The sequence below is a fragment of the Equus przewalskii genome, chromosome 6, assembly GCF_037783145.1.
Source record: "Equus przewalskii isolate Varuska chromosome 6, EquPr2, whole genome shotgun sequence".
NCBI lineage: Eukaryota > Metazoa > Chordata > Mammalia > Perissodactyla > Equidae > Equus > Equus przewalskii.
Genome location: NC_091836.1, coordinates 70,071,872 through 70,084,982, shown reverse-complemented (window position 1 = coordinate 70,084,982; position 13,111 = coordinate 70,071,872). Strand labels below are relative to the sequence as shown.

The 13,111-nt window shown below is 37.9% G+C and overlaps 1 protein-coding gene across 17 annotated transcripts in view; it reads left to right on the top strand.

The window, feature by feature from the left end:
* PAAF1 (proteasomal ATPase associated factor 1) overlaps positions 1–13,111 on the top strand; it is a 43,791-nt gene that overhangs the window by 3,129 nt on the left and 27,551 nt on the right. For 7 of the 17 annotated variants that reach the window (XR_011541555.1, XM_008540185.2, XM_008540181.2 and 4 more), the window contains exons 2-4: positions 1,181–1,221; positions 6,073–6,176; positions 9,614–9,703. Coding sequence is in view for 3 of the 17 variants with exons in the window: in XM_008540181.2 (XP_008538403.1) it covers positions 1,181–1,221; positions 6,073–6,176; positions 9,614–9,703 (235 nt within the window). In the remaining 14 variants the exon portion in view is untranslated. Of the gene's footprint in view, positions 1–1,125; positions 1,222–6,072; positions 6,177–6,967; positions 7,070–7,711; positions 7,780–9,375; positions 9,505–9,613; positions 9,704–13,111 lie in introns of all 17 variants that reach the window. The other 10 variants (XM_070625853.1, XM_070625852.1, XM_070625855.1 and 7 more) reach the window with 4 other exon arrangements.

Genomic DNA, 13,111 nt, shown 5'->3' with positions numbered 1-13,111 from the left:
GGATAAGTACAGCAGTGCCATGAATGGCAACTATTATTACTGATAAGGGTTTTTCAAGTTGAAACAATGGTGAAGATGAATAAAACATAGCCTCCTGCATTTAAGAAATTTAAACTTAATACCTTACTAGATAGGCCAAAACGAAATACACATCACTTGCTACAACAGAGAAAGTGTGATAAGTAATAAAGGAAGAACACTAACATTTATTGAGGGCCACCAGGCGCCTATGAGAGAAGGCAGAATCAGAATCACAATCAGAGAAAGTAACTTGCCCAAGATCATGCAGCTAGTAAGTGATAGAGAGTTGCTGTCAACCTACGTCTTCCTCCTTAAAGGCCTAAGCCCTTTCCACTATACCTTAAAGGTGTTAGAGTGAGGAGATAAGGATTAGAGGTGCATTCTAAAACATGTAAAAAGTCTGTGAGGTGGTAGAACATAGACATCATATATAGTCCTCGGTTTCAATTCCTGCTTCATAGCTAGGTGACCTTGGGCAAGTCACTTCTCTCTGAGCTTCAGATTTTTATCTTTTTTTTAAAGATTTTATTTTTTCCTTTTTCTCCCCAAAGCTCCCTGGTACATAGTCATATATTCTTAGTTGTGGGTCCTTCTATTTAGGCATGTGGGACACTGCCTTGGCATGGCCTGATGAGTGGTGCCATGTCCGTGCCCAGGATCCGAACCAAAAAAACCCTGGGCCTTCGCAGCAAAGCTTGCAAACTTAACCACTCGGCCACGGGGCTGGCCCCTGGTTTTTTATCTTTAACATGGGGATAATAAAAGGTATCTTGTTAAGTTGTGAGGATTAATGATGTTATATGCAAAGTGCTGGCATAGGGCCTGGCTTACAATAGTCTCAATAAATATCTAAATATAAAATATTTGTGATTGTTCAAAGCTATAGAGCTATAAATGAATAGTGAACTCCGTATTGAAATATTTGCGCTTTCTTTAACCAACAGATATCTGGGTATTAAACACTTAATCGACAACTATTTCTTCAACAAATAAACCAAGTTTGTCTTAGAATAATCTATACCTGGATAAGATGTTATATTAGACGTGTTTAAGTACTATGGCCAAACTGGAAATTATATGATCTTTTTTCTCCCCTTGCACCAGTGGCATCCTTTTCAACGTTGAGTGAGCCTAATTAGGCTTTTGTCTCTCTTCATAGGAAGGATGAAGGGGAGGCCTGGCTGAGCTGTCACCCCCCAGGTAATGTCCATAAATCTATATGCCTTCCCTTTAGAGAAGGAGGATTTACCATCCTTAGAAGAGAGTGTCCTACTTTCTCCTGGCCCAGACTCCTTGTGCAATGCTCATAATCTTCAAATGTTCTTGACCAGTCTGTGCTGTACTCACATCACCCCAACTTCTCCATTCCGGGGAAAGGCCTTCAGATTGATTTCCCATTTAGAAGCCACAGACTTACTCATGGACACATTGCTGATGCATCTTAATCAGTTTCTTAGCCATTTATTATTGTATTCTAAACAGTTCTATAGCTTCAATTGTGACCTTCCTGATGATGATTTCTAGATCTAGAGCTCTAGTGCCGGGGTCCAGCCCCAGCTGAACAGGGTCTCCTGAGGGATGGACGGCGTTGGCGAGGGAGGAGGCGGTGAGACAAGGAGTTTGGTGTCCAAGTCTAACTTTATTTTGTGTATGTATGATTTATATAGGGCTCAGGGTATGCAAGGATGATTTCATGAAACAATCCCAGTACATGCTTTTGGCTTGCGTAAGCGGGTTTTTGCAAGGTAGACAATAGTCCTAAGAGTAATTGATTGTAAGGTAGACAATAGTCCTAAGAGCAATTGATTGTGTGTAGGCCGGGGGGGAGTCAAGCTTCTGCCCAAGAGTAAGTGATTGTGTGTAGGCCCAGGGGGAGTTAAGCTTCTGTAATTCTTTACTTCAAGGAGGCTACCCCCAGCGGCCTCCTGACTCAATGGGCTTTGGCAACCACCGTCCTCCCAGAGAGATCTGTGGGGGCTGCAGATTTCTTTGTTCCTTCTCCACTCCCATCGCTTCACCAGACCAAAGGACGGGTCAGAATGTTCTTTCCCTAGAAGATGTTTTTTCCCAGAACTTTCCCTAGAATATTGTATTGTTTCATTTTCATTCCCTGGGCCGAGCTGACTTCCCCTGAAATAACCCCAGGTGCAGAACAGAGTAAGCAGAAGCAGGAAAGTCAAAAGTGCCAGGGAGACTTATTGCAGGAGCAGCCTGGTAGATTCCCTTGAGGGTCGCCGTGCGTCCCCTCATCTCTCTCCTGGACGGTGTCACAAGGCAGAGGCTTAACTTGTAGGCTGACGGCTCCCAGCACTCTAGCCCTGACCTCTCTTTGAATTCAAGTAGAGATTGAACAGTTGTCTGCTAGACATTTCTGCTAGAACACTTGTCTACTAGACATTCACTGTCATCTTGAATTTATCAAATCCAGAACCAAGCTGAGCACTTCTGTTGTCAAACAGGTTATCTTTCTAGATTTTCTCATTTCTTTTTTTCTTTTGAGGAAGATTAGCCCTGAGCTAACATCCACTGCCACTCCTCCTCTTTTTGCTGAGGAAGATAGGCCCTGAGCTAATATCTATGCCCATCTTCCTCCATTGTTTTTTAATATGTGAGATGCCTGCCACAGCATGGCTTGATAAGCAGTGTGTAGATCTGTGCCCAGCATTCGAAGTGGCAAACCCCCAGCTGCCGAAGCAGAGCACATGAACTTAACCGCCATGCCACTGGGCTGGCCCCCTTATTTCCTAAGTTACTATCATTCTAGGCATCAGAGTGAAAAACCTAGTCACTTTACTCTGCCATATCCAGATAGTTCCCAAATCTTATCAATTTTTCCTTTGACTGACACTCCTGTGTTATTCTTCTCTATTTGTTTGCAGTTAGTGTGGTGACATTAAAAAAAAATCAAATTTCCTTCTAAATTTATCAGAAAGTTTTGTTTTACTGATTATTTTTCATTTCAGATACCTTTGATGTCTTTGTATAATAATATATTCTATTTCTAGGAGAAATAGAGGGTTTTTTGCTTTGGTTTGGTTTGGTTTTTTTTGCTGAGGAAGATTTGCCCTGAGCTAACGTCCACTGCCAATCTTCCTCTTTTTGTATGTGAACCGCCACCACAGCATGACCACTGACAGATGAGTGGTGTAGGTCCCTGCCTGGGAACTGAACCTGGGCGGCTGAAGTGGAGTGTGCTGAACTTAACCCCTAGGCCACCAGGTCTGGCCCAGAAATAGAGTTTTAATCAGAGTCTTCTTTTGAGCAAATTGGTACTGCATAGAAGAAGAGAGAATGATAGCTGGAAGGTCAAGGGTTTTGTTTTTAAAGATGGGAACTAATTGCAGAGCAATTAAAATATAGGTTGTAGGTAGCAGAGAGGACTGACTAAAAAGCCAATGTCTTAGAAGAGATAGAAGGAGATAGAATTAAGTCTAAAAGAGTAAGATGAAAGAAGGTGAGGGTAAGTGCAGATGTAGATAAATGCATAGGCGTGGACATGGAAATTTGAGAGTGTCTTAATGCCTCAGTTCTCTTTGTGATGTTGAAAATAGTGTCAGCTCCTAAGGAAGAGGTTTTTTGTTTTGATTTGTTTTTTTGTGAGGAAGATTGTCCCTGAGCTAACATCTCTTACCAATCTTTCTGTTTTTGCTTGAGGAAGATTGTCCTGAGCTAACATCTGTGCCAGTCTTCCTCTATTTTATGTGGGACGCTGCCACAGTGTGGCTTAAAGAGCAGTGCTAGGTCCACGCCCAGGATCTGAACCTGCAAACACCAGGCCACTGACACAGAGTGCTCAAACTTAACCACTATGCCATGGGGCCAGCCCCAGATTTTGTTTGTTTTTAAATAGCAGTTTTATTGAAGTAGAATGAGTCCTACTTACTTTACATACATTATTTCTATTTCTCACAACCCTATGAGGTAGGTACTATTAGGATCTTAATTTTTTTTAAGTAACAGCTTTATTGAGATATAATTTACATACCATAAGGTTCACCTTTTTAAAGTATATAGGGCTGGCCTGGTGGCATTGTGGTTAAGTTCACGCACTCTGCTTTGGCAGCCTGGGGTTCACAGGTTCAGATCCTGGGCATGGACCTGGCATCTCTCATCAAGCCATGCTGTGGCGGCATACCACATAAAATAGAGGAAGATTGGCAGAGATGTTAGCTCAGTAACAACCTTTCTTAAGCAAAAAGAGGACAATTAGCGACAGATGGTAGCGACAATCTTCCTCACAAAAAAATAAATAAATAAAATAAATAAAGTATATAATTCAGTAGACTTTAGTATGTTCACAGAGTTGTGTATCTATCATGACTATCTAATGCCAACCATTTTCATCACCCCTAAAAGAAACTATACTCTTTAGCAGTCATTCCCCATTCCCCCCCCCCCCCAGCCCCTAGCAGCCACTAATAAACTTTCTGTCTCTATGGATTTGCCTATTCTGGACATTTCATATAAATGGAATCATGAAATATATGGTCTTCTGACTTCTTTCCTTTAGCATAACATTTCCAAGTTTCATCCATTTTTGTCAATACTTTGTTCCTTTTGTGGCCAAGTAATAGTCCGTTACATAGATACACCACATTTTTTTATCCATTCATCATTTGATGGACATTTGAGTTGTTTCTACTTCTTAGCTATTAAGAAAGAAGGTTTTTATGGCAGGATAGGTGTCATGAGAATTGGCTGCTGTGGGGAACAGCAGGGGCAAAAGGACTGCAAAACTATGCAGAGTTTGAGTGGTGCCAGTCTGCACAGTTGGGTCCTTTTCTCTAGCGGCAGTTAGCAGCCTGCATGTAGGAATGTAGAAGGTGAGTATTTGGATTAATCCCAGGTCTGTTATATAGATGAAAAACCAACACTGAGATCATTTCGGTGACTTTACAAAGAGACCACTGAGGGTGCAGATAGGAGATAGTTTGCAGTGATGTACCATGAGGGCCAGACTTCATAGGGCAGTTGGTGAAGCCAAGAGGGAATCTAGAGTGGGACAAAAAGCCGAGTTCCCTCAATCCTATTTTTGTGGCATCTTTCTGAACTATCGCTTCACGCTAGTTTTCTGCCAAAAGCTTCTTCACTAGATCTTCTCTTGTCCAAACTTCTACCCTAGATTGTGAGGCCCTCCATTAATATCCTCCATCTACCTTTTCCATGACTGTTGTAAGCAAACCTGGTATATTCTTTGATGCCTCCTTCCCCCTGTTCTTTCTGACTTTCTTTTATTCTTTACATGCCCCTGCCTGACTTGGAGTTTCCTTTGCTTATCTTCTGCCTAGCCCAGTCCTATCTTTCAAGGTCCTACTCAAGTTCCACCCTCTCTGGGAAGCCCTCCAACTCTGTGTCAATCCATGATGGGTGGTTTCTACTTCCCTCTTACTCCTAGAATTTCAGTTTGGTGCAACAGTTATTTACTGAATAATTTGTAGCACCCTGCTAGTTTCTGCAGTCCAGGTGTGCACAGTCTAGGGGGGAGGTCAGACATGTAAACTGTGTTATGGGCTGTTACAGAAGTATATATATAAAGTGCAGAAGAAGAATAGAAAGTTTTAAATTTCATTCTACCATCTACATATGTTTATATGTAGATGGGGTAATATTGTGTTTAGCCCATATTACTGAGAAAGCAATGTTCTACTTAAGCACATTTTCCAGATTACTGACGCTTAACTCTTTGCCGTGTATTTTGCGTATATCCTGTGGATGTATATGCATGTTGATCTTCACCTTTCATCCTGGGAAAATTCCATTTCACAGCCAGCAAAACTGAGATTGAGATCACGCCACTAGCTTTCTCTACAAATATTACGTTATATCTCTAAATCTTTGTTCCTAGCTTTTAGCCCTTGAGTGTATTCTCTCCCAAATTAGGTTCGCCTAGGCTAGTGCTCTTTCCACTTCACCTCACTTTTAATATGAATACCTGCTTTTCTTTCATGAGCCAATTTTCTGCTGTCTATACAGATGCCTAAATTGGGTCTTCAAGGAGAAAAATGTTAAATTCTTCTTCTTTTTTGAGACATGCTTCTTTTGTGCTTATAGGGAAACCAACTCTGTATGGCAACCTAACTTGTCAAGGAATTGGCCAAGATGGCATCCCAGAAGTTACAGCTTCAGAAGGATTTATTGTGAATGAAATAAACAAGGTAGGTTTTTATGTCTTCTAGAAGACACCATGTCCAAAACTGTGATTGTACCTATATATCTACTTTAAATATTTGTACTATTATCTATGTGTCAGTGTCATCTCCATTTCATTTGTACCATAATCATAGTTTTTATTGCCTTGAATATCAAGAGGTTTATTTTTGTAGTTACATATATTTTTAGATGCAATCAAACTTCCTAATACTTCCCTTATCCCCACACTGTACAATAGATAAATAATATGAGCCACATAGGTAATTTTAAATTTTTTAGTAGCCACATGAAAAAGGAAAAAAGAAATGAGTGAAATTAATTTTAATAATATATTTTATTTAACCCAGTCTGTCTAAAATATTTCAACCTCTAATTAATATTAAAAAAATATTAATGAGATATTTTACGTTCATTTTTTTCTTATTGTCTTTGAGATCCTGCATATATTTTATACTTACAGCTCATCTCAATTCAGACTCTAATTTTTATTGAAAATACTTGATATGTATGTAGATTTCATAAAATTTATAGTTGAGAACATAGATTCACAAACCCAAGTAGTTCTAAACATACTTAAAAAGTTTTCCAATAAATCAAGTATTAGTTTTTAAATTAAACTTTAAGTTAATAAAATAAAATATTCAGTTCCTTATTTGCATTGGCTACATTTCAAGTGCACAGTAGCCTCATGTGGCTAGTACCTACCGTATTGGATAGCATAACCTTATAATGTGCCTGACCTTGGTGAAGACCTACATTAATAGTATTTAATGGTTTTTCTCATTGGTCTTTAAAGTGAGTAGATGGCCAAACTAAGTGTTGCAGAACCCATGATCTGACCTTCCTTACTCTTTCTGATGGCTGCAGTCAGTGTGCTTGGTGAGATGATTCCCAAAGGGTAAACCAGCCTTTTATTTTTCCCCATTTTTTGTGTAATTAAACTTTTTTAGTTGTAAAATATTTTGGGTATACTGATAAGAATAGAGAATACTTTGTTTTTTACATAAAGTTTTTAGCAAATGTTCATTTATTACTCTCTGTGCAAGGTAATAGGCAACATATTGTTATATATTTTATATATACTTTTCATAAACAGCCATGGTATTGTAGAAGGTGTCAGAAGATCTGAGTCCAAGTCTTATTAACTGACACTTACTAGCAATATGGTTTTGGATAAATAACTTAGTTCCCTGAGCCTCAGTTTCCTCATCTATAAAATGGAGATAGTATTCTACTTCATAGGCTGGCTAGTTAGTGGGGAGTGAGAGTGCATATGAATGAAACTAAGATATTACAAAAGTGAGTTGTTGTTTATCATAACATTCTAGGTGATTGGCATTTTAAATTTCCACCCAGATAAGCAAACAGACTCAGAGAGGTTAATTAACCCTAATAATCAAAGCTAGTTAGACTGTATACCAGAATTGAAACCCAGTTCTAATAACTTCAAGTATAACACCACTTTGCCAGCCTACATTTTTCCCAGGTGTTTTGCATCCACAGCCTGGGTGCTGACTTCCTTTCTTCCCTTTGTACTCAGGCCCTGATGCAATCCTATCTCTTCCAGCATCATTGCTAATTTCTGCTGTGTACCTGCTGGGTCAGACAGTAAGTGCTTATGGTTGAGCATTCAATTCCTAACTGCCATGAGTCACTTTGCTATTTGATGTTGCTACATTGTTCTGTTAAACAGAAGATCTGTCATTATGTTTAAATACTTAACCCCAAAGAATAAAAAAGTTTAACTTTGAATTTTATCTTAGTGTGGAATACTCACATCCCCGCCCCTATCCCCAGAATTTTGCCTGTTTTGATGTCTCCTGCAACTTTTCTTTAAAATATTTTCATTAACAGCACGATTCTCCACTGCTTACATTGGAAGGTAGTTCCACATTTATCTTCCTCCATAGCCTGGTTATGGATTAAAGATTGATTTGCAGGATTGATAAGCACAAGAAAACCACTGATTCTTGAAATCTTTCCTGTAATCAGCCCCAAAGAAATTAAGTCTTCCGAGAGAAAACCCAATTCTTACAGAATCCTGAACACTAAGCTCTTGGAGCTCCTTGCACCCTTGCTAGCAGGAATATTTAGCCAGTAGACTTTAGCTGACACTATAGTTTTGGGTACAGGAGGCAATTCCAAATCCAGGTCAGCTCTCTTGCAGCTATATGGGCTTTGTCATGTGTTAGAAGCAAAAACTCATTTAATGAAAGGCCTGCAGGCAGCCAGGCGTGCGTATACTAGCTAAGAAAGTACTGTTTATATGAATATTCTGATTTTCTTTTTAAAGGAGTGGAAGACCTGTAATAAGAGCATATTGATTTTTAGTGATGAGAATATTATGATTTCAAAACTAATGAACTGTGAGAACCCGTGCTTATTGTACATAGATTAACCTTATAAAGAGGTTCAGAAAATCTTGATTACTGAAGACATTTTCATTGTCCAGTAGAATTTCCAGAAACTTTGGAGTGCTGCTACAGAAGAAATAGCAGATTAAGGGCTGTTTAGTGAGTGCAGCTCCTCAGCTCTCTATATGAGACAATATATCCTTAGGTGGTGGTGGTGGTATTCTACTGGTTAGAGTAAGGGACTGTCATTTTGCAAGAATACTTGAAAAACGTTTATCTAGCCTTTTATGCATCAACACGTTCTACCTTAAATGGTTACAAAGGCTGCCTTTAGCAAGTCATATAGCCTGAATCTAACATCTGATTCTAGGTGCAATTTCCTACTGTGTCACCAGTGTTGTCTTGCTACAGTAGCTGAAAGATGTGATAATGACTAGGCAAAACACCTGGGCAATCATAATACAGCTCTCTGACAGTGACCTATCTACAAACATGTACAGTCAGTTGAAGTCCTAGGTGGAATGGGCCCCACAAGCTTGACCAGGGCCTACACATTGTATGAGTGTACCGTAATTTACTTTACCACTTTTCTCTGGTACCTGTAGATGTCAGTAGCCTAAGCTTTTCTCTGCAAGTCTTACAGGCAGCAAGTTTACTTGTAAACTAATCTGTGAGGCCCCAGGCTTGGAGGCTAGTGCTGTTTTCTCACATCTCTTTATGAACTCTTCTGTTGGTCCTATTCCTTGCTCTGGTGCTAATTGAGAGTACTGGTGTTAGATTTTCTTCTAAAAATTAATGGTCTCACCTTTGTCAACTGTATCTTATTGTTGGTCTGTCTTCTATGGTACAGTTTACTTCAACAGAAAAAGATAATGGCAGCTCATCGGTACCAAATCATATTGCAGCCCTCTGCAGTAAAAGAACTGTTCGTCTGTGAGGCGTGATAGTTTTATGGGCTGGGGAAGGAGGATTAGAGAAGGTACACTTAAAAGATGAGAATTTCTTGTCATCCTAATATTTTCTTTAAGAGGCCTTGATTCCACTGGAGTAGCTTTACTGATGAATTTCATCTTTCCCCCTCTGTTTAGAAAAGCATTCATATTTCATGTCCAAAGGAAAATGCATCTTCGAAGTTTTTGGCACCATGTACTACTTTTCCCAGAATTCATGCAAAGAGTGTAAGTATTTTGAGAAAATGTAATAGCATGTTAATTTTTCATTTTATCTGCTTGTCTAGTGCTATGAATGTTTTCATAATTAATGTCTTCCATTTACTTTGCATTGTAAGATAATACAGCTGATGAAGTGTGAAACGTTTGGCAAAATTGGTACTTGGGTCTACATAGAATGTGTATATGCTCACTAGTAATCTTAGAGAAAGGAATTGTGTGAAATTTCCTTGTACATATTATAGCAGAACTACTTACCACCTTTTGGATAGTGATGATAGTAGCTGATGTTTGCATAATTTGCCACTGTCGTATTTCTGTTCCTTTTTGCCAACAGGACGTTTTCTCAAAATTCCAGGTACAACATATTGAAGAATAATTTTCTTTCCTTTTTTTAAAAAAAAGATTGACACCTGAGCTAACATCTGTTGCCAGTCTTCTTTTTTTGCTTCTTCCCCCCAAAGCCCCCCAGTGCGTAGTTGTATATTCTAGTTGTAGGTCCTTCTGGCTCTACGATGTGGGACGCTGCCTCAGCATGGGCTGATGAGTGGTGCTAGGTCTGCACCCAAGATCTGACCTGGTGAAACCCTGGGCCACCGAAGCGGAGCATGAGAACTTAACCACTCTGCCATGGGGCTGGCCCCCGAAGAATAATTTTGAAAAGACTTTGTGATAAAGACCTTTCTACTACCATGATGTTTTTGTAAGCAAAAGTGAGAAAGAGGTGGATAAACTGATTATATTAAAGCCTTCCACTTCTTATTGTGTGGTATTATTTTTAAAAATAGCTATTTTTTACCCTTATTGCAAAACAAATATATGTTTAGTGATGAAAATTTAGGAAATATAAAAGAAAGTGAAAATCAGTCATACTTCTACAACCTAAAGATAACTGTTGTGAACTTTTGTTATATAGCCTTTATTAATAATAATCATAGTGGTAATAGCTAATATTTATTCATTGCCCTACTATGTGCCAGCACTGTGCTGAGCTTTACATATCGTTTTGCTTGAACCTCTCAATATTTTTTTAAAAAATATTTTACCAAAATATATGTAAATATTTTACTGAAATAGGTTTTTACAGTACATGCTGTTTTATAACTTGCTTTTTATTCCTTAATAATATATTATGTACCTCATTTTATGTCATCTTTCTCTGTATTCTTTTAGGAGCTGTATAGTGTTCCACCCTATGACTTTACTATAATTAGTTTCTCCAGTCTCATATTACTGGACATTCGGGTGTTTCTGATTTCATATTTTGATGATATACTTATAGCTAACCCTTTGCTCACAAAAATAGGAAGAGGTTAGAATGCATTTATAAAAGTAGAATTGCTGAGTCACAGGTAATGCAAATTATAAGGCTTTTGGTGTGTTCTAACTGACCTTCATTTACCTGATTTGTTGAGTCACCCACTGCTCTGCATTTCCTCTGTAAAAGGTACTGACTGATGCCACAGCATGTTTGCAGCTCAAGCTCTTCCCGGAGGTCTGAATACTCTGACACTGCCGGTTAAGTCGAATGCTTACCGAGGATCAGTTACAATGCCAGTTATATTATTTTTGAAATTATGTTAATTAATTAAATATGTTAAACCAATGAAATATGAGTGTGAAAAGGCAGAGAGTGATTATTTGAAAACTAACTTAATTTCTTTGTAAAGACTTGGTAAACATGGGCTGCTATTATATTATGTGTAGGCAAGATAAATGCAAAATGTTAGGGAAAAGATTGAAAGAAGCACTAGATGAAGTTTTGCTCTTAAACTGCTTTGTAAGTGTGAGTAAAGATTTGCCTTTAAAGAAACTGGAAGTTGTAAATTGTGCCTTTTGGTTATAGTTTATTATAAGAAAGTCAAGGTGAAGCTTCTTTGTAGTAATCAGTGGACTAATGAAAAGATTAGTGAATTTTAATGTACATTTATTTATTTGAGTTAAAGTAAAATGTAGGTATTTGTGTATCATTTTTTATTATTTTCTACTTTTTTTAATTTTTTTTAACTGAATTTTTTGATTATTTGACCTACCACTGGGCCCTATCAATTGACTAAAAGGGCTTTTTACTGTATTGCTTTTCTGCCAGCCTGACTTCATACACTCTGCCAATACTGGATATTAGAATTTTTTCTTAAGTTTTACCAATTTGAGAAATGGTATTTCTTTGTTAGTTTAATTTACGTTCCTTTGCTTAATCAAGGGTTGACCACTTTTTCATATATTTTTTGGCTGCTCTTCATGTCATTTGCTGATTTTTCTAAGTGTGGATGTTTTCTTTATTGGTGGGAGCTCTTCTTGTATTAAGGGCATTGATCCCTTGCCCTGTATTTTTCAGATAGTTTTTTCTAGCTTATTTTTTACTGTTAAATTTGTTTATAGTGTCTTTTGACACACAAATATTTAATATTTCTGGATAATAAGACCTATCAGTTTATTCCTTTATGGTAACTGCCTTTGGGGTCCTGCATAAAGTAGTCCATGAGTTTATATATATTCACTTTTAATTGTATAGCATAATGTATAAGAGCAGATTCTAAAGACAAACTCATTGGATTTGACTTCTTGGATTCAAATTTCGGTGGTTCTGCCATTTACTGACTGTGTGACTTTGGGCCAGGAACTTGACTTCCCTGTGCTGCAGGTTCCTTATCTGTAAAATTAATATTTAATATTTATCTCTTAGGGTTGTTATGAGGATTCAAGCAGTGAGAATTGAATTTGGAACATAGTAAGCACAATATAACTGTTAAATAAAATTATACATACAATATTTTCTTTGTTTTTTTTGTTTGTTTTTTTTTTACATTTCAAGCTTTATTTTTGTTATTTGGTTTGAAGTAGGGATATAACAATTCTTTTTGAAATGATTAGTAAGTTGCAACCTTAGGAGGTAATCCATCCTTTATCTCACTGACTTGAATTGTCATCTTTATGTAGGGTTGTCCCATTGATCTGTCTGTTTTTTTGCTGTGACTAGGGAATACATCTTTAGCTTTAAACTCTGACCTAGGTTTGTATCCTGGCTCTGCTATGTCACCTTGGGGAAATTACTTAATCACCTCTTAAACCTCAGATTCCTCATCTGAAAAATAGGAATAATACCTATCTTATAGATTTTTGGGGGGATTATAGGAGAGTAGTGTCTGTTACATGTCTGGCACATAATAACTATTCAATAAATGTTAGTTCCCTTTCCTCTTTTTCTTAAATAAAAGTTTGGAGGAAGGAGACAGCTGGTATGACCTATAATCTGCTCTTCAGTGTCCTATCACTTTGAAAGAAATGGATAGTTCTGACTTAATTACTTTTTAGGTCTGGGACCTAGGGCCCCAGAGATATGTAACACAGATAAATAACATAATATCCCTGTCCCCTCCAGGGACAGCATATTAACTGAGAGGATATAGTACGATA